General features: G+C 39.7%; 1 protein-coding gene across 1 annotated transcript in view; it reads right to left on the reverse strand.

Annotated features, from left to right (window-relative positions):
* Positions 1–299: 299 nt before the first annotated feature.
* The window catches only part of ITGBL1 (integrin subunit beta like 1), a 408856-nt gene continuing 386684 nt past the window's right edge, over positions 300–22471 (reverse strand). The window contains exons 10-11 of the mRNA XM_073614434.1: positions 11028–11141; positions 300–940 (exon numbers count right to left, since the gene is read on the reverse strand). Of these exons, the coding sequence (XP_073470535.1) occupies positions 849–940; positions 11028–11141 (206 nt within the window). The 3' untranslated portion in view covers positions 300–848. The remainder of the gene's footprint in view (positions 941–11027; positions 11142–22471) is intronic.

The raw sequence follows: 22471 nt of genomic DNA on the forward strand, positions 1-22471 counted from the left end.
AGACCCTCATCTTTATTTTTTCGTTTTTTTCTGTGTTTCTCTCAGGTCTATGCAGTTTCACATACATAACAATGTTGCTTGTTTGATAATGATACCATAGGGATCCAGGGTCTTGTCATTTTGCTGTTTTCGCATACCTATAAACCCACTGCCTCATTTCCTAATATATCAGTTAATGCCTACTTGTACACTTGTGATTTATTGTAAGATATCCAATCTGCAATGTCCAATGCATTCCAAGTGTCTTTATTGATGTTAAAATCAATAAAACTTTTTGAACAAGAAAATAGGACAAACACTTTGTACACTTTAGATAATATTTATTAAAACCGCAATCCATATAACCATTTCTTTCTCATTACAGAAGTTGGGAGCATAATGTACATGTCCTATATTAATATAATAAAACCATGGTATTATACAAGCTAACCTAACAATATAATCACAGAAATGACCAGTTTAAATTATTACATTGTAATGTCTAGGAATTGGTCATCAATCTTGAGTGGGTTCCAGACCCACATTTGGAGCGTTTTAACTGTGCACATTTCTTAAACTGTACCAGTTTTTTTTTTTCTATTCATTTAGCTTGGGCTGATGATGCGATATCCTGACAACCATGTAAATTATGCAAGAAAACCATCTCTTTGACTATTCCCTTCACAGACTGCACAGATGCAAATAATTCAAGGTTAGTTGAAATTAAGTCTATAAAGATACAGACTTGGAACAGTCAGTTTAAGCAGGTCAAGTGATGGTAAATATTCTCTGCTATTGTTTTATGTTTGCTAGCAGCCTATAGTGTGATAGAAATACTTTAAATAATGTATTCTTTTTAAGTCTCGTATTTAGGAATATTCATTTCCAAGCCATATTTCACAGGCATTTCCATTCCATCCTTCCCAGCATTCGCAGTTGCCACAGTTACATATCCCGTTGCCTAAAAACAAATTGAATAGGAGTTTAATTGTCACAATCAAAATGTGCTACTTCAAATATCTTATTAAAAAGTAGCAGGTCATAATCAAAACCTTATAACCGGTCACTTAAATATTCCCTTTTTTGTGTGGAGCACTTTGCATTTGATTTAGCAGCCTGTGGAAATATAGACTTTCAGCCAACTAATAGCATCTTTTCAGCAGAGCTCTTAGCAAAGTGCTATGCCACACACTATAATCATGCTGTCTTTTATTCCTCACTAGCATTATAGTAGGTTAGATGGATACATTGCTGTACTCATCTGCACTGGCTGCACCTGAAGACTGAATTTAACCCCTTCTGCTGCTCTAGACTACATTTTTAAAGGTGCTCAGTTTTTTTTTTACATTTGTCATAGCACCTGTGACAAAATTGCCACCTTTTTGTGCCTTCCACATATGACAAGGAGTGTGTAAAATGTACTATGCTACTAAATATTTCTATTTTTTTTCAATGCCAAATCAGCTTTCCATTATTATGGCTGGGTTCACATGCCTCTCATACTATAAGGAAAGATGGTCTCCCAAAAATGCAATATGTCTGATTTGCACAGTGGGATGATGCAGTGATGATTAGATCTCTGAGCCATTCAATTTAAAAAAGATTGTCATGAAAAGATTTAAGTTAGTAGAAAGCAACCCCATAATATATTTCCAGCTGGCATCCTCATATTGAAAAGGAAGCCATAGTCTCATCCTTTTAATAGCAGCCAACAAGCATTCCTCCTCTGAAGGGCATATTTCCTGAACCTGGACTTCCTTTCTAATAATTCATGTCCTTTAACTTTCACATTTTCCAATAAATCCTAATTCCTCTTATGTTAACTCAAAACAAATCTATATATCTATTTCTCTCTGTCTCTCTGTCTCTCTCTCTGTGTCTCTCTCTGTCTCTCTCTCTCTCTCTATATATATATATATATATAGAGAGAGAGAGAGAGAGATAAATAGATATATAGATATTTTTTTGAGAGAGAGAGAGATATATATCTCTATATATAGATATATATACACAGTAGCTCACAAAAGTGAGTACACCCCTCACATTTTTGTAAATATTTTTTGACAACGCTGAAGAAATAACACTATGCTACAATGTAAAGTGGTGGTGTAAAGTAGTGAGTGTACAGCTTGTGCAATGCTGTGAAAAAGTATTTGCCCCCTTTCTGATTTTTTTTTTTTTTGCATAGTTGTCACACTTAAATGACTCAGATCATTAAACAAATGTTATTATTACATGAAGATAACCCGAGTAAATACAAAATGCAGTTTTTAAATGATGGTTTTATTTATTAAGGCAAAAAAGCTGTCCAAACCTGCCTGGCTTTATGTGAAAAAGTAATTGCCCCCTAAACCTAATAACTGGTTGTGCCACCCATGGTGGCAACAACTGCAATCAAGCGTTTGTGATAACTGGCAATGAGTCTGTCACATTGCGGTGGAGCAATTTTGGCCCATTCTTCTTTGCAGAATTGTTTTAATTAAGCCACATTGGAGGGTTTTCCAGCATGAACGGTCTGTGTAAGGTCATTATACAGCATCTCAATTGGATTTAAGTCCGGGCTTTGACTAGGCCACTCCAAAACCTAAATTTTGCTTTGTTTGAACCATTTGGAGGTGGACTTGCTGTTGTGTTTCGGATCATTGTCCTGCTGCATAACCCAAGTGCACTTGAGCTTGAGGTCACGAACTGATGGCCGGACATTCTCCTTTAGGATTTTCTGGTAGAGCTCAGAATTCATGGTTCCATCAATTATGGTAAGTCGTCCAGGTCCTGAAGATGCAAAGCAGCCCCAGACTATCACGCTACCACCACCATGTCTGACTGTTGGTATGATGTTCTTGTTATGAAATGCTGTATTCATTTTATGCCAGATGTAACTAGACGCACACCTTCCAAAAAGTAAAATTTTTGTCTCATCAGTCCACAGAATATTTGCCTAAAAGTCTTGGGGATAATCAAGATGTTTTTTGGTAAATGTGAGATGAGCCTTTGTGTTTTTGAGTCAGCAGTGGCTTTGGCCTTGGAACTCTCCCATGGATGCCGTTTTTGCCCAGTCTCTTTCTTATTGTTGAATCATGAACACGGATCTTATGGGTTCTTTTATGACCTCCTGGATGAGTCGTCGTCATGCTCTTAGTGTAATTTTTGTGGGGCTGGCCACATCTGGGAAGGTTCACCACTGTTCCACGTTATCTCCATTTGTGGATAATGGCTCTTCCCGTGGTTCACTGGAGTTCCAAAGCCTTAGAAATGGCTTTGAAAACCTTCTTAGGCCGATACATGTACATTACTTTGTTTCTAATCTGTTCTTGAATTTTTTTTAGATTGTGGCATGATGTGTGGCTTTTGTGATCTGATAGCTTGCTTCACTTTGTCAGACAGCTTCTATTTATGTCATTTCTTGATTCAACAGGTCTAGTAGTAATCAGGCCTGGGTGTGGCAAGTGAAATTTAACTCAGCTTTCCAAAAAAGTGTGGTTAATCACAGTTCATTCATCCATCCATTCATTCAGCATGGGAGGGGGCAATTACTTTTTCACATAGGGCCAGACAGGTTTAAATAGCTTTTTCCCCTTATTAAATAAAATAATAATTTAAAAACTGCATCTTGGATTTACTCTGGTTATCTTTCTGTAATATTAACATTTGTTTGATGATCTGAATCATTTAAGTGTGAGAAATATGAAAAAAAAAAAAAATCAGGAAGGGGCAAATACTTTTTTTACAGCACTGTATAACAGTGTAAATTTGCTGCCCCCCTCAAAATAACTCAACACAGCCATTAATGTCTAAACCACTGGCAACAAAAGTGAGTGCAGCCCTAAGTGAAAATGTGCAAATTGGGCCCAATTATTAATTTTCCCTCCCCGGTGTCATGTGACTCATTAGTGTTACCAGGTCTCAGGTGTGAATGGGGAGAAGGTGTGTTAAAATTGGTGTTATCGCTTTCACTCTCTCATATTGGTCATTGGAAGTTCAACATGTCACCTCATGGCAAAGACCTCTCTAAGGAACTGAAAAAAAGAATTGTTGCTCTACATAAAGATGGCCTAGGCTATAAGAAGATTACAAAAGACCCTGAAACTGAGCTGAGACTTTGTGGTACCCTCAAAAGCAGGTGGGAACCCTAAACTCAAGTGTAGTAGTAGATTGGCAGTGAGCCGTTATGTTGTTGTTGAGTGTACCAGGATTTTGGACTGTTTGCTGTAATTATGCTGAAGAAAGCTGTTTTTGTTTACTTGGTTTAAGAGTCCAATAAAGATTGTTACTTTTACAAGCAGTTAGCTGGTGAACCTATGTTAAAATATATACAGGGCATGTGTGTATATATATATATATATATATATACACAGTTGTGCTCATAAGTTTACATAAACTTATGAATTAATTTATGAATTTAGATTTTATGATTTCTTGGCCATTTTTCAGAGAATATGAATGATAACACAAAAACTTTTCTTTTACTTATGGTTAGTGTTTGGCTGAAGGCATTTTATTATCAATCAACTGCATTTACTCTTTTTAAATCATAATGACAACAGAAACTAGCCAAATGACCTCAATCAAAAGTTTACATACCCCAATTAATACCGTGTATTGCCCCCTTTAACATCAATGACAGCTTAAAGTTTGTTGTGGTATTTGTGGATGAGGCTCTTTACCTTTTCAGATGGTAAAGCTGCTCATTCCTCTTGGCAAAAAGCCTCCAGTTCCTGTAAATTCTTGGGCTATCTTGCATGAACTGCACATTTGAGATCTCCCCAGAGTGGCTCAATGATACTGAGGTCAGGAGACTAAGATGGCCACTCCAGAACCTTCACTTTATTCTGCTGTAGCCAATGACAGGTCGACTTTACTTTGTGTTTTGGAGCATCGTCATGTTGGAATGTCCAAGTACATCCCATGCACAGCTTCCTGGCTGATGAATGCAAATGTTCCTCCAGTATTTTTTGATAACATACAGCATTCATCTTACCATCAATTTTGACCAAATTTCCTGTGCCAAATTTGTAGCTCACGCATCCCCAAAACATCAGTGATCCACCTCTGTGTTTCACAGTAGGAATGGTGTACCTTTCATCATAGGCCTTGTTGACTCCTCTCCAAATGTAGCGTTTATGGTTGTGGCCAAAAAACTCAATTTTGGTCTCATCACTCCAAATGACTTTGTGCCAGAAGGTTTGAGGCTTGTCTCTGTGCTGTTTGGCGTATTGTAAGCGGGATACTTTGTGTCTTCTGGCGACTCAACCATGCTGCCCATCTTTCTTCAAGTGCCTCCTTATTGTGCATCTTGAAACAGCCACACCACATGTTTTCAGAGAGTCCTGTATTTCACCTGAAATTATTTGTGGGTTTTTCTTTGCATTCGGAACAATTTTCCTGGCAGTTGTGGCTGAAATTTTAGTTGGTCTACCTGACTGTGGTTTGGTTTCAACAGAACCCCTCATTTTCCACTTCTTGATTAGCGTTTGAACACTGCTGATTGGCATTCTCAATTCCTTGGATATTTTTTTATATGCCTTTCCTGTTTTATACAGTTCAACTACCTTTTCCCGCAGATCCTTTGACAATTCTTTTGCTTTCCCCGTGACTCAGAATTCAGAAACGTCAGTGCAGTATTGGATGAAAGATGCTAGGGTCTGTTAGGAGTCCAGAAACTCATTGACCTTTTATACGCACACACTAATTACAAGCAAACAGATCACAGGTGAGGATGGTTATCTTTAATACCCCTTTGTGTCAACTTTTGTGCATGTTATCAGGCCAAAATCACCAGGGTATGTAAACTTTTGATCAGGGTCATTTGGGTAGTTTCTGTTGTCATTATGATTTAACCACTTAAGGACAGAGCCTCTTTTTTAGATGTGTTGTTTACAAGTTAACAACAGTTTTTTTTGGCTAGAAAATTACTTAGAACCCCTCAAAAATATACATTTTTTTTAACACCCTAGAGAATAAAATGGCGGTCGTTGCAATACTTTCTGTCACACCGTATTTGCGCAGCGGTCTTACAAGTGCACTTTTTTTTAGAAATAATAAAAAAAAAGGCAACAGTAAAGAGAGCCCTTTCAAGCTTCAGCTGCTGATAGCTGCTGAAGTTTGAAAGACTACTTTTTGATTGAATTTATTTTAAACTGTAGTTTTGATTGCTTCCTTTTTTATAATGTTTTTTACACTATAGCAGCTGCTTTTCTACTTCATGAGTTTATTTTCCTAAGCGCCGCATAAGTGATCTTTGTTTGAGAACTTCTGTGTTAGTAAAGTGAGCCCAATTTTTTTTATCTTGTGACAGATAATGTTACGCAGAGTAAATTGATACCCAATATGTCACGCTTCAAAGTTGCGCCCACTTGTGGAATGGCGACAAACTTTTACCCTTAAAAATCTCCATAGGCGACGTTTAAAAAATTCTACAGGTTGCATGTTTTGAGTTACAGAGGAGGTCTAGGGCTAGAATTCACTCACTCTACTGATACGTTTTCATATGCGGGAGCTACTCACGTATGCGTTCGCTTCTGCACGCGAGCTCGGCGGGACGGGGCGCGTTTAAAATTTTTTTTTTTCTTGCTTATTTTACATTTTATTTTTTATTTTTACACTGTTTTTAAAAACAATAAAAAATTGTGTCACTTTTATTCCTATTACAAGGGATGTAAACAGCAGCTAGCTGCTGCCATAACAACGATATCAGTCCTCAGAGTAAGGACGTATATTGGCGTGCGGCGGTCCGGAAGTGGTTAACCACTTGCTTACTGGGCACCTAAAACCCCCTCCTGCCCAGACCAATTTTCAGCTTTTAGCACTGTCACTCTTTGAACGACAATTGCGCGGTCATACAACACTGTACCCAAATTACATTTTTATCATTTTTTTTCCCCAGAAATAGAGCTTTCTTTTTTTGGTATTTGATCACCTCTGGGTTTTTTATTTTTTGTTAAATAAATTTAAAAATAACTAAATTTAAAAAAAACACAAAACCGTTTTATATTTTGTTAATTACAAGTATAACCATGCTTCACAGCAAATTATAATATAAAAATTAAATATTTGTGAAAAGTTGATTTCTATATTGGTTAATTACAAAATTCAATACATAAATAATAATACATCAAATACAATCCACAGTGTACAATCCACACAAAAACCGTCACGTGTGTTTCGTCATACGTGACGTCTTCAAAGGTGCCCCTTTGAAGACGTCACGTATGACGAAACATGTAGGGCGTGGCTACGCAGTGTATGCCAGTACGCCATAGAGCCCCATGTAATTGTGCACGGGCGTTCTGTTTATTTAAAAATTTTGCCGGCTTTTTAAAATTTCTCTTCGGTTTTTGTGTAATATACTGCCTGGTGGATCGAGGCAATAAAATCTTTTTAAACCTATTACACTATTGGAGTTTTTTCTCCCCTCTTCCTCCTTTTCCATCCATGGTTCCTGCGACGAGGGAGTGTGTGTCTCAACGCAGAAGGGTCAGAAGCATCTCCTGCTGCTGGTTGAGCTGTCATCTCATGTCCCTGCAGAGGGCCAAATCTGCATGCATCTATGACCTTGCTATAAAGGAGGTCCAACGTGTATGGTAAGGGTACATCTGCTATTACCCCCTGGACCCATTGGTGGCTGGAATTCCCTTCACGCTTTTCTATTCCTTCCTACATTCATATGGGATGCGATTGATGAACGATGGACATTGCAAACTCTTTGCTACTTATGCGATCTGTGAAGTTGCATACAATTTTATTCATTTTTTTTGCACTTGGGTGGATTGTATTTGATCACTAATTTTGTGACACTTTATTTATGTATTGAATGTTGTAATTAACCAATATAGAAATCGACTTTTCACAAATATTTAATTTTTATATTATAAATTGCTGTGAAACATGGTTATACTTGTAGTCCGCAAAGGATATATTATGTAATGCAAGCACACATTTTTTCTTTTTCTTTTTTAATTTGTTTTCACCCCATTGATATTTGTGGTATTTGTTACAGCTGCAGATAATATTTTTAAAATTTTTATTGCTTGGTAGCGCAGGTTTCTCTTTTCTTTTCTTTATATTTTGTTAATACATTTTGCAAACAGGTAATTTTTCTCCTTCATTAGGCTGATGAGACTGCACTGATGGGCACTGATAGGCTGCACTGATGGGCACCGATAGGCTGCATTGATGGGCACTGATAAGGCGGCAGCAATGGGCACTAATAGGCAGCACTAATAGGCAGCACTGGTGGGCACTGATGAGGTGGCACTGGTGGGCACTGATAGGTTGCATTGGTGGGCACTGATGGGTGGCATTGATAGGTGGCACTGAAGGGCACTAATAGGTGGCACTGATAGGTGGCACTGATAGCTGGCAGTGATGGGCACTGATAGGTGGCAGTGATGACTCCAGAGTCCAGCATTTGCATCCATAGACGCAGAATGCCAGACTCGGCCCCGACGCCCACGTCATGGGATTTGATTGACAACAGCAGGAGCCAATGGCTGCACTGCTATCTATGCAATCAAGAGCCGAGAACCCCCGGACAGAGAGGAAGAGCCCGTCTCTGCCGTGGGAATTACAGGGTTCAGGTGAGTAAAACGAGGGGGCTGGGGGGCCTGTCACTGTCAGAAGTTTTTTCACCTTAATGCATAGGATGCATTAAGATGAAAAAACACAAGGGTTTACAACCCCTTTAAGTAACAATTACATATCTTCTCTCTCATCCCTTCCCCCACCAGCCTGTAACTGGGCAGTGATAAGAGTAGCAGCACCTTGATGAGCTCATCTGTCCAATGATCTCATCACTTATTCGCTCTTTTCTCTCCACCTATTAGCATGTCCCTTGTAGCACAACTAGTTGGCTCCTTGTGCTGCTTCTCCCTCTTCCAGTGGGCCAAATTCAGGTACCTACACTTTTTAGATTTAAAACATCACATTTAATGATGTATTAATGATTAAAGTGTTGCATTAATGTGTAGTTTATGATTTTCCTGGTTTTCAGCTTTAACTAGACACTCATGTGTCACATTATTTTGGGTGAGAATAACATGTACATTTTCAAATAGCACCTGGTTATTTAATCACTTCCCTACCCGCGTATGTACATATGACATCCACAGATGGGATCTCCCATCCTGGGTGGATGTCATATGACGGCCTCGGGTTCCCGGCCGCCTAGGGGGCGCGCGCGCGCCCGCCGCATTGCTCGGGTCCCGGTGCGTGTGCCCGGCAGCCGCGATGTCCGCCGGGCACCCGCGATTGCCCGTTAACCGGGCCGGACCGTGGATCTGTGTGTGTAAACACACAGATCCACATCCTGCCAGCTCAGAGGAGAGCGATCTGTGTTCCCAGAACGAAGGAACACTGATCGGTCTCCTCCCCTTGAGCGTCCCCTCCCCCTACAGTTAGAAGCATTCCCTAGGAAACACATTTAACCCCTCCACGCCCCCTAGTGGTTAACCCCTTCACTGCCTGTCACATTTACACAGTAATCAATGCAATTTTATAGCATTGATCGCTGTATAAATTTGAATGGTCCCAAAAATGTGTCAAAAGTGTCCGATGTGTCCGCAGTCATGAAAAAAAATTGTGATCGCCACTATTACTAGTAAAAATAAATAAATAAATATTTTTTTTTTTAAAATGCCATAAATCTATCCCGTATTTTATAGACGCTATAACTTTTGCGCAAACCAATCAATATACGCTTATTGCGACTTTTTTTACCAAAAATATGTAGAAGAATACGTATCGGCCGAAACTGAGGAAAAAATTTGTTTTTTTTTTAAAAATTGGGATATTTATTATAGCAAAAAGTAAAAAATATTGTGTTTTTTTCAAAATTGTCGCTCTTCTTTTGTTTATAGCGCAAAAAATAAAAACTGCACAGGTGATCAAATACCACCAAAAGAAAGCTCTATTTGTGGAGGAAAAAAGGACGTCAATTTTGTTTGGGTACAACGTCGCACGACCGCGCAATTGTCGTTTAAAGTGCGACAGCGCTGAAAACTAAAAATTGGTCTGGGAAGGAAGGGGGTGAAAATGCCCTGTATTGAACCGGTTAAAAATAATTTTCAAATAGCACCTGGTTATTTAAAAATAATTTTCAAATAATGTGTCCTTTTTGAAAAACCTAAAAAATATGTATACAATTGTATTGATTGAGGAAGCAAAGTGTTAACATTATGCAAATATAAGCCCCGACCCGTCAGGAGTCACTCTAGCGCTGAATGTAGTACTGCCTGAAAAACTGTTATAAACAACTTCAGGTGCAAAGGTATGTCAGCACATAACCAAACACACTTTGTGCTGCTACAGCTATATACTTCTATCTATTATCTACTATCTATTATATACACAATCACACAAATTCATTAGAATATAAACTGGGTTTTTTTTGGTTGTTTTGTGTGTATATATATATATATATATATATATATATATATATCATACCCATTTTCTTTCAATAGCGCCTGCAGACATTTCCCAGCCTGCAGTGCATACTCCTGTTTCACTTGGTCGACTGTGTTATGGTATTTCATACATTGGGGAGATTTGTCCAGCTGACCTTAAGGTATTACCGTAAAATTAAGAATTTTTTTTATGTAATTGGCAGATTGTTCATTATTGCACGAGAAGCTTACTTTAAAGGGTCCTTTGTCTTGTTACAGGTTGCATTGAGCTAACTGCCGTATATAAAAAAGATGGCTTATCAATATGTAAAGTGTTAAGTGTTCATGGGGCTAGGCGGGTTTCCAAGCCTAATGGAAGATATGGCATGCCTACTAAAAGACAAAATGGAAATTTTAACTGTTTCAAAGGCCTTAGAATTTCAAACTGTGAAACATACTTTGCCATCTATTCAAGGGAATAAAACATGCCGGTGTAGTGCTTTATAGCAAACTGTATAAAATCCAGAAAATGTTTTATTTCTAGGCAAAACAAAGCTTTCCATGCAGAATATGGATGGGTTGCTGAGGAATTACAAATAAAAGAGCAGGGATGTGAAGAAGAGTCTATTTTTGACAAGTACTTTACATTTTATGTAACATTCTGTTTACCTGTACAAATAAGGCCATCATGTTTGTCGCAGTCCCTGTCATCACATTCACAGAATTCCCCTGAAACATACCAGTCCTGTGGTGAACAGATGCACTTTCCACAGTGACAGGAACCTGAAAACACAAACACCGGTTACTTGGAGAAGCAGCAGAGCTGAGCAAATCAACAAAGGATGTGTTTTAATCGGTAAAAAGCAAAATGTATTCTATCGTTCAAGCGCCATATAACACATTGTGGCTGATTTATCGGAAACAATCTGGTGGTGTTGCCATCAAGATCTGCCTTTAGATCAAAAAGGACTGGAGATAATAAATATGATAAAAATAATTATTATGATATTACAGGATTTATATAGTGCAAACAGTTTGTGCAGACAGTACAGTTGCAATACAATTCAATAAAAGAGGAATCAGAGGGGCCCTGCTCGTTAGAGCTTACAATCTAAAAGGGAGGGTCAAGTGATACAAAAATGAATAACTGTGGGGAAAGAACTGCTGGGGGAAATAAAAAATGTTAGGTGGAGGTGAGATGGGGATCACCTAAAGGTGAATAGAGTAGGAGATAGTTGGACTGATTAGGGTAAGGAGTTCCAGAGGATAGGAGAAGCTCTGGAGAAGTCCTGGAGGTGAACATGGGAGGAGGTGACAAGGGAGCTAGAGAGTAGGAGGTCTTAGGAGAATCAAAAAGAGCAGTTTGATTGGTATCTTGAGACAAGGTTAGTGATGTAGATGGAGGCAGTGGTGGATGGCTTTGTAAATTGTCATTAGTATTTTGAATTGTATTCATTTGGTGAGTGAAAGTCAGTGGAGGGATCAGCATAGAGGTTTTACATGGTTACAGAGTTGTTACACATGGGAACTAGAATACAGCAATAATTGCATAGTGATGTTAAAGGATCAGTCCACCCAAAGCTGATGTTTAATTTTGAAAATATGCTAGACAGCACTAATATACCATGCAACTATTGCTTACATTTTTAGGGTACTTTGTTTTATTGGCCACACATAATTTAGCATCATTGTGCAATAGGCCAAAAATAGTTGCCCGGTATAGAGTTGCCAGTTGTTTGCCAATGGGCTGTAAAACAGCTCTATGTGGTCATTTTCAGCTGTGTATAGGTAATATTACTGTGAAAGTGAGACATTTTTCTCTCTCTTAATTAAAGTGGTCATACAGAAAAAAAGCTTTTAACGTGTAGCTTCAAGGAATATGATTTTTTTTTTTTAATAACAAACATGTTCTGGTTTTGCACAGAGCAGCCCTGATCCTTCTCTTCTTGGGTCCCCGGCTGGCGCTCCTGGTTCCTTCTCCCTGATGAACGTCCAATAGCATGCCGCTTGCTATAGGGGCACTTGTGCATGCTCGCTCCTGAGCTCCGCTCTGTGTGTCCATGCCCCCCTCCTCTCTCCTCACTGGCTGTGATTGACAGCAGTGGGAGGCAATGTCTCTGAGCCAATGAGGAGGCAGAGCCAGGAGAGCAGCTGCTCTTGTATGCATTGCTAGATCGAAATTAAGCTCAAGTAACTATTGTGGGGGGGGGGGGGGTGGAGGGTGCTGTATACTGAATGTTTTTTTACGCTCATTCATAGAATGCATAATAAGTAAAAAACCTTCAGCCTCTAGAAACACTTTAACATCTAGCTGCTCCAGTTTGTAAACAAAGCAGCCAGAGATTCCTTTTATCTATGCCAGACTGCAGCTAACCTGCACAAAAACCACAGGTACACTGTGCTGCTGCAAATGCACATGCAAATGAACCCCCAAACATCCAAACTAGACCCTTTTTCAAGCATTCAGCCTGGCAGGCTGATGAAGACAAGGGCCTCTTCCCACAACCCTGGCCCAATGGTTGTAAGGGTCTGCGGGCGGGAGACTTATTAGAATCCGGATGCCCCCTTTAACAAAAAGGGGTTTCCCAGATAATGGCCCCTCTATGTGAATGGGTAAGGGGTACTGAATGAGTTAAGGGTGTATTCCAGGTCCTGCAACTGTCAGTTGGTCACTAAGGCACCAACATCTACATTGTGGAAAGGGGAAGGGGAGCATACCTTCTCTCCTCATACTGAAGTTGGGTTATTTGCAGTGGCTGTAGCTGCAATGGGGAAGAGCTCATTCTTTCAACATAGGTGCAATCAGGTTATGCAATGGGCCCTACTATTCCTTGCCACAAATGTTTTTTGGGAAAAATTACATTGCATGCTACGTATTCTTGGCAATTGTGATGCAAGAATGCAAAGAACCTCTGTGTTGGTTAAATGGGGGTTTTGAGGCCTCACTGAGCAACGGTGGAGGTTGAGAAGCTGCCCATAAATGTGGATCTCAATTGCCTTCTCATGCAGTTCTCAATGAAGATGACCTCAGCTTATGCATTTTTTTCATCACATGCTACACTATATCACCAAACGTATTGGGACTCCTGCATTTATAAGCATATGAACTTTAATGGCATCCCATTCTTAGTCCATAGGGTTAAATATTGAGTTGGCCCACTCTTTGCAGCTACAGTGCCTTGAAAAGGTGTTCATACACCTTGAAATTTTCCACATTTTATTATGTTACAACAAAAAACGTAAATGTATTTTGTTGGGATTTTTTGTGATAGACCAACACAAAGTGGCACACAAATGTGAAATGGAAGAAAAATGATAAATGGTTTTCAAAATTTTGTACAAATATATATCTGAAAAGTGTGGTGTGCATTTGTATTCAGCTCCCTTTACTCTGATACCCCTCACTAAAATCTAGTGGAGCCAATTGCCTTCAGAAGTCACCTAATTAGTAAATATAGTCCACCTGTGTGTAATGTAATCTCAATATAAATACAGCTATTCTGTGAAGCCCTCAGAGGTTTGTTAGAGAACCTTCGTGAACAAACAGCATCATGCAAGCCAAGAAACACACCAGACATGTCAGGGATAAAGTTGTGGAGAAGTTTAAAGCAAGGTTAGGTTATTAAAAAAAATATCCCAAGCTTTGAACATTTTATGGAGCACTGTTCAAGCCATCAACCGAAGATGGAAAGGGTATGACACAACTGCAAACCTACCAAGACATGGCTTTCCACCTAAACTGACAGGCCGGTCAAGGAGAGCATTAATCAGAGGAGCAACCAAGAGGCTTATGGTAACTCTGGAGGAGCTACAGAGATCCACAAATCTGGCCTTTATGGAAGAGTGACAAGAAGAAAGCCATTGTTGAAAGAAAGCCATAAGAAGTTCCGTTTGCAGTTTGCAAGAAGCCATGTAGGGACACAGCAAACACATGGAAGAAGGTGCTCTGGTCAGATGAGACCAAAATTTTATTTTTTGGCCTAAAAGCAAAGTGCACTTGAAATTGCACTGAAAGTGCACTTGGAAGTGCAGTCACTGTAAATCTGAGGGGTAGATCTGAAATGAGGAGAAGCTCTGCTGATTTTATTATCCAATCATGTACAAGCTAAAATGCTGTTTTTTATTTTCCTTGCATGTCCCCCTCGGATCTACAGCAACTGCACTTCTAAGTGCACTTTCAGTGCAATTTCAAGTGCACTTTGCACTTGTAGTTTGCACTTGTAGTGCTAAGTGGATTTGCCTTTAGTAGTGGCAAAAACGAACACACAGTGAAACATGGTGGTGGCAGCATCATGTTTTGGGGATGCTTTTCATCAGCAGGGACAGGGAGGCTGGTCAAAGTTGATTGGAAGATGGATGGAGCCAAATACAGGGTAATCCTGGAATAAAACCTGTCAGAGTCTGCAAAAGACTTGAGACTGGGGTGGAAAGTTCACCTTCCAGCAGGACAACGACCCTAAACATATAGGAAGATCTACAATAGAATGGTTTGGATCAAAGCATATTCATGTTTTAGAATGGCCCAGTCAAAATCCAACCCTAAATCCAATTGAGAATCTGTGGCAAGACTTGAAAATTGCTGTTTACAGACTCTCTTCATCCAATCTGAGCTTGCGCTTAAACTATTTTGCAAAGAAGAATGGGCAAAAATGGCCCTCTCTAGATGTGCAAAGCTGGTAGAGACATACCCCAAAAGACTTGCAGCTGTAATTGCAGGGAAAGGTAGTTCTACAAAGTATTGAGGGGCTGAATACAAATGCACGCCACACTGCACATATTTATTTGTAAAAATGTTTGCATATCATTTTTCTTCCACTTGACAATTATGTGCCACTTTGTGTTGGTCTACATCGGTAATACCTTTATGTTTTTGGTTGTAACGTGACAACGTGTGGAAAATTTCAAGGGGTACAAATACTTTTTCAATACACTGTATAACAGCTTCAACTCTTCAGGGAAGGCTGTCCACAAAGTTTAGGAGTGTGTCTATGGGCATGTTTGACCATTCTTCTAGAAGCACATTTGTGAGGTCAGGCACTGATGCAGAAGAGAAGGCTTGGCGCACAGTCTCCGCTCTAATTCATCCCAAAAGTGTTCTATCGGGTTGAGGTCAGGACTCTGTGCAGGCCAGTCAAGTTCCTCCACGTCTTTATGGATCTTGTTTATGCACTGGGGTGCCATTAAAGTTCATGTACGTGTAAAGGCAGGTGTCCCAATACTTTTGGTAATATTGTGTATGTTTTAATTTGTGCAGTCAAGAATATATTCTGTCTAAGATATTTTTGCACAGTAGAATATTTCTACCATTGATGGGTTATTTTTATTTCAGTCATCCCAATGGTGCTGGCACATCCCTTAAAGTTTGCAAACAATAAAAGGAACCATAAAGAGAAGAGAGCCATGTGAATGAACGTGCACCTTTTTGGGGGTAGTCCCAATAATCCTACACCTTTCCGCCACTGCTTCCCCCCCAAGGGGAAGCTCTTTGAGATTGTACCTCACAATTTACATCTTTGCTGTAGCCTAATCCTCCAGATATTTCCCATAACAACCTAAGGTGCATTCCTGACAGACTATTTATACAGAGCTCTACTTCCCAAGATGCCCCATACTGGCATGGGCAGGACTTGCATTACCTCATTATCTATGGTCAGACCCCACTACTGTTTTGAGGGACTCCTTGAGACTAGCTATGGTAAAATCTAGTGGCCAAACTGGGAAATTACACCCTGGCACTCTTGTGACGTACACTACCATGCTAAATATGCAGATTCAATACATAAATAATTACTGTTCTTCTTGCCAAAGGATTTGTAATTTTGGACATTACCAGAGGGGTGGAATATGCCACCTCTTGTGGTAAAAATAAAAGTCACTTTCTGGTTTACCTTTAGGCTAGCACTATTTAAAACAATGGTTAACCTGTGCACATGCACTGGCATGCATTAAAACACACAGGTGTGAATGGGACCTAAATGATTTATTGTTCCTGGGTCAGCTGCCTGCTTATTGGCCAAGGTGAAAGAGGTGATTCAATGTAAATTAGGAGGCTGAAAAACAGAGAAGTACTGAAGTACATAAGATGCTCTATTAAAATGATGTCACTAGAACAAGAAGTGACAACTGGATGTCCTGTTCCTACACATTTTAACAGCAGGGCATCCTCAGGAAGCTCCAATTCAATCCTTCCTGAGGACTCCATGTGCAAAGTGCATAGAGGTGGGACACCTGGCCATCACTTACGGTTCCTGTGATGTCAGTTCCGAGCTGCAGTTTCTGGTAATTGGAGTATACGCCAGCTCTAGGAGTGAGCAGAGTGGCAGCGCCTCCTGATTATCTTTATTAAAGTTCTGGTTGTTTTGGTGCCACAGTAGGCACATTTAAATGTGTTTAAAAGTGCACTACTTATTGTGTTAATGGGATTTGTTTTGGTCTATATGTATATTGATCTTGTGAGTGAGCAATCTATTCACACACATTGGGTGGATTGGTGGAAGAGAAGAAGAGCAGTTTGTCATACATAAAGGACTTTGTGCTGCGCAATGAACACTTGAATTCGATGTATGCACAAATGCATTATATTTTATGCTTATATAACTGAGTTATGTGTACATTTTTTGCACATAATCTTACTTTACTCTGAGATTGTCTAGTGCCACTTTATATTTAATTTATCAGTTTGTGAGGACATCGGAACTGCTTCCAATATGGGCAAGGGATGATTCTGGAGGCAGATCTTTAATAGGCCCTTCTCTTCTGGGTGGATCTGATAAGCCTGCAGCCTGGGTAACTGTTTGCAAACTTTAAAAGGTTGAGACTTCCAGCAGTCAGCTAGTTTGTGTTTTCCTAGAACACCCAAATGTCCAGCAATGCTCTGTTCCCAAGCTGCATGTTTTGTATTCTTGCTTTAGGGTCAAGTTCTCCTTGTTCGACTGACAATGGGCATTGGAGGCCCCAGAGTTTTTCATACGCTGTTTTCAAATTCTTTCTTAAGGGATCTACATATACTTGGTGAGATGTTATTGATGTTTGATCAAGGGGTAAACCTTTGGCTCTATATAAATTCTGTATAATAATAATAATAGAGTGCCAAAGACCATATAGACAGGTAGTTGAGCTTCCCTCCCCAACATCAGCAGGTACGGTGAATAGGTCATAGCATCATTTTTAGTGCTAGTATAAGCATGTACTACAGCTGTAATGTGCCTACTCTGATTCTGTATCTTTTCAGCTGAGAGAGTCCCAAGCATGACTAGATGGGTGCAGTTGGGGGTCTCATTGAGAATCCCCCAGTTCTGGATTTCTGAATACCCAGCAGATCTAACAGTCATTTAATGAGCTTACACTTGAAGCTTCTTCCCTGATCAGAATAGATATACTGAGACAGGCCATAGTGGACAAAGAACTTTTTCACAAGAACTTTAGCTAAAGTTGAGGCTTGTTGGTATTTGGTTGGGAACGCCTGGTGTACCAGGTAAAGTGGTTGGTTACTAACAGGACATTTCCTTGTCCACTTAAGCGAGGCTCCAGACACAGGAAATCAATGCACACCAATTACATTGGTATGGTACGTTATTACTTTTTTTATTATATTTTTGAATAGTGACACAAAGGATTTTCTGTTTATGCATTGTTATTTACATGTTTTTGAGTTTAAGTGGTATTATCACATTGCATTATTTGAGGAGGCAATACTGTGGAGTGTGGCACCAGCAGGTTAATATATTTAAATACACATATACAGTGGGGACGGGAAGTATTCAGACCCCTTTAAATTTTTCACTTTTTGTTATATTGCAGCCATTTGCTAAAATCATTTAAGTTCATTTTTTTCCTCATTAATGTACACACAGCACCCCATATTGACAGAAAAACACAGAATTGTTGGCATTTTTGCAGATTTATTAAAAAAGAAAAACTGAAATATCACATGGTCCTAAGTATTCATACCCTTTGCTCAGTATTTAGTAGAAGCACCCTTTTGATCTAATACAGCCATGAGTCTTTTTGGGAAAGATGCAACAAGTTTTTCACACCTGGATTTGGGGATCCTCTGCCATTCCTCCTTGCAGATCCTCTCCAGTTCTGTCAGGTTGGATGGTAAACGTTGGTGGACAGCCATTTTTAGGTCTCTCCAGAGATGCTCAATTGGGTTTAAGTCAGTGCTCTAGCTGGGCCATTCAAGATCAGTCAGAGTTGTTGTGAAGCCACTCCTTCGTTATTTTAGGTGTGTGCTTAAGGTCATTGTCTCGTTGGAAGGTAAACCTTCAGCCCAGTCTGAGGTCTTGAGCACTCTGGAGGAGGTTTACGTCCAGGATATCCCTGTACTTGGCCACATTCATCTTTCCCTCGATTGCAACCAGTCATCCTGTCCCTGCAGCTGAAAAACACCCCCACAGCATGATGCTGCCACCACCATGCTTCACTGTTGGGACTGTATTGGACAGGTGATGAGTAGTGCCTGGTTTTCTCCACATATACCGCTTAGAATTAAGGCCAAAAAGTTCTATCTTGGTCTCATCAGACCAGAGAATCTTATTTCTCACCATCTTGGAGTCCTTCAGGTGTTTTTTAGCAAACTCCATGCAGGCTTTCATGTGTCTTGCACTGAGGAGAGGCTTCTGTCGGGACACTCTGCCATAAAGCCCTGACTGGTGGAGGGCTGCAGTGATGGTTGACCTTCTACAACTTTCTCCCATCTCACGACTGCATCTCTGGAGCTCAGCCACAGTGATCTTTGGGTTCTTCTTTACCTCTCTCACCAAGGCTCTTCTCCCCCGATAGCTCAGTTTAGCTGAACGGCCAGCTCTAGGAAGAGTTCTGGTGGTCCAAAACGTCTTCCATTTAAGGATTATGGAGGCCACTGTGCTCTTAGGAACCTTAAGTGCAGCAGAAATGTTTTTGTAACCTTGGCCAGATCTGTGCCTTGCCACAATTCTGTCTCTGAGCTCTTCAGGCAGTTCCTTTGACCTCATGATTCTCATTTTCTCTGACATGCACTGTGAGCTGTAAGGTCTTATATAGACAGGTGTGTGGCTTTCCTAATCAAGTCCAATCAGTATAACCAAACACAACTGGACTCAAATGAAGGTGTAGAATCATCTCAAGGATGATCAGAAGAAATGGACAGCACCTGAGTTAAATATATGAGTGTCACAGCAAAGGGTCTGAATACTTAGGACCATGTGATATTTCAGTTTTTCTTTTTTAATAAATCTGCAAAAATGCCAACAATTCTGTGTTTTTCTGTCAATATGGGGTGCTGTGTGTACATTAATGAGGAAAAAAATGAACTTAAATGATTTTAGCAAATGGCTGCAATATAACAAAGAGTGGAAAATTTAAGGGGGTCTGAATACTTTCCGTCCCCACTGTATATACTGTATGAGAGTGTAGGTTTGGGCGATTCACATTTTTGTTCAGGCACATACCTACATAGCAATTTGCAAGATATCTATTATCCTTCCAGAAAGCAATCTTCAGCTTGGTTTTTGAAGACTGATTAGTGATTTTTGTTTGGCTGCCATGTGTCACTACTGTACTACTATATTAACTAAGCCCATATTCATTGACATTGTAATATACATTTCTCTGTGTTCTAGACAAGGCACTATTGGACTAAAAGCATTATTGATCCTGACAAACCTTCAAGAACAACAATTTCACTTATTTCAGTTTGAAAACTTTTTCATAGCTTTTTGTAGTAGGAAAAAAATGAATGTTCTTTGGTCTGTGACCTATGCATTTATGCTTTAATAGCTAATACTTGTGTTTATAGAATGTATAAAAATAAATGTTTTCAGAGGCAGATGCTTTTAAAGCAAAGCTTCTGAGAACTTTCTATTTTTTAACATGATCTCTCTTTTTTATTCTTTTCATGTTTACTGTTTTTCTTTGGATTATGAATCACTGCAATCCTTGCTCAGAACAATCTCACATTTTCAAATTGTAGTTTATTTTAACCTTGTGTCATTATGTAGGTTTGTTCTTGGGTAGCGTCTGCTGCTTTGCAAATGCTCATTGCTTTGTTTCAGATTAAATTATCTTCTCACAAGTGCCTATCCTCCAGCTATTGTCAGATAATCCAAATATAACTTTACCCCTTAGCATCAATCTTTGTTACTTTGAACTCAGATCTCCTGTAGCTTAAACACAGAGTACTTTTTTTTTCTGCTTCAGAAAAAGGGGACTAGGCTGTGAATAACAGAATTAAAGAAGATGTGAGTACATGTGCGTCATGCAATGACCTCTGGGAGGACAAAGGACTTAAAAACATGTGCATACTATAACATTTTGACGAATGATTGAAATTATTGAAGATTGTTCAGCCAGAAATGGTTGGTTGGAAGTATACCCCTACTAGGTTTTTGAATAGCCCTTGCCAGTGAGCCCCCTACACAAGCACAAACTAATATAAACATCTGCAATATGAATAAATGAAAATATAACGCTATCTAACTAGTTTCCCATGCTCACATAAAGACTGTTGTAACTGAGCATAGGGCAGTTTGCGTGCATTACTAGTACATTACAATTTACCTAAAGTAGGATGTGTGCAATGGTATGGTATAAATACTATGCACTTCAAAAAAATATGCATAGATTGGGAAGAAGAAGGTTTCACCATACGCCTTGCTACCATATCGTTATATAATATAACTAAGTTGTTTTTCTGCCTACTCAGTCATGAGATTTACACAGCTCTACGACACAGCACACACAACAGCTGGGAGGATGAATACGCCTTTCTTACAATTATCGATTACACTGCTGACAGTACCCAAGCCTGTGACTAGACAGTGAAGGAGCAGGAGGAGAATGATGGGATTATCTCTGCCTTCTCCTCCTTTCAGTAGGTTCCTTGCCAGCATATTTGAATGCAGCTCACCTGATTGACTCCCAGTGCAGCAGATCCCTCTCCCAATCTGTACAGGGATTGCAAGAGGCTAATACCAACACAAAGTCATCCACTTAATCTTATTATTGGCTACAGAGCTGTGTTCATTTGTGTTTTTGCCTGTATTTTTAATTTTTATTGTTTATATTTAACCCTTGTATTGTCCAGTGTTGTGGAAAATTTTATATTAATGTATTGTCATAAGTCTCCCAGTGTCTGTTCAATCGGAGCCCGCTCTAAAGAGCTGACTGGGGCAGGCTGACGCTGGTTGAGATCCGTTTGGTAGTGAAAAGCTCTTTGGGGATGTAGAGAAATGTTTGTGGAGAGGGGACACGTCCGCCAGCTAAGGGCCCCTGTGCGATGCACAGAACGATCGTCTGGTGGGGGTGTGTTCGCTCTGCAAAGACATTATCGGTTTAACGAGTGTGCTCTCATGTTGGCCCTGTGTGCCTGATCAACACATTTGTGGCCCAATGAGTGTACGCCTGCCGATAATCTTTCCTCCACAATGACAGTAGAATAATCCAGGTATACATTGTTCTCTGGAACAATGTATAATAGGGATTTCTATCAACGGAAATACGGGAGTCTTTTGGGTTGTTCTGGTTGGATATAGGGTTAATGTTTGAAAGCCAGTGGCTTCTAAAATCATGCATGCACTCTGTCTCTGCTCAGACACACCCATAAGACTCCTATAGTCATTGGTTGTTGCATTTTCCTGTGTTGTTAAATCCTTATATGGTCATTGATATCCTGTGAGGTCACAAGCTTTGTAAGAGGTGTTATTGGCTGTTGGAGGCCGAACCCTCGAGCTTTGGGGACTTCCTGTTATGCTAATAAAGAGTGAGCACACGGCTGAGGAGGCAGTGTGATCTTGGAACTGGAAGCGTGAGGTTGTGGTCTGTCTGTTTGTGAGAATGTGGCACACACCAGAGGAGGGGCTACACCAGAGGATGGCATACAATCAAAAGGTGAGATGCATTTATATCATTAGACAAAATTGTTATTATTATTAGAAACAGGAGATTTGGCTGTGTGCTCTGTGTGCAGCCAAATTTCGCTGTCACCAGTTATTATAAGTGTTTATACTATCAGTAATAGCACCACTCCTGCAAGGCTGTCTTTATTCAAACACAAGGCAGGTAGAAGGAAAATAAAGTTGAACACCGTAATGGAATTATATCATTATTGATCATGAAGTGATTGTGGGTATCAA

Source organism: Aquarana catesbeiana, linkage group LG02, assembly GCF_042186555.1.
Source record: "Aquarana catesbeiana isolate 2022-GZ linkage group LG02, ASM4218655v1, whole genome shotgun sequence".
NCBI classification, from domain to species: Eukaryota; Metazoa; Chordata; class Amphibia; order Anura; family Ranidae; genus Aquarana; species Aquarana catesbeiana.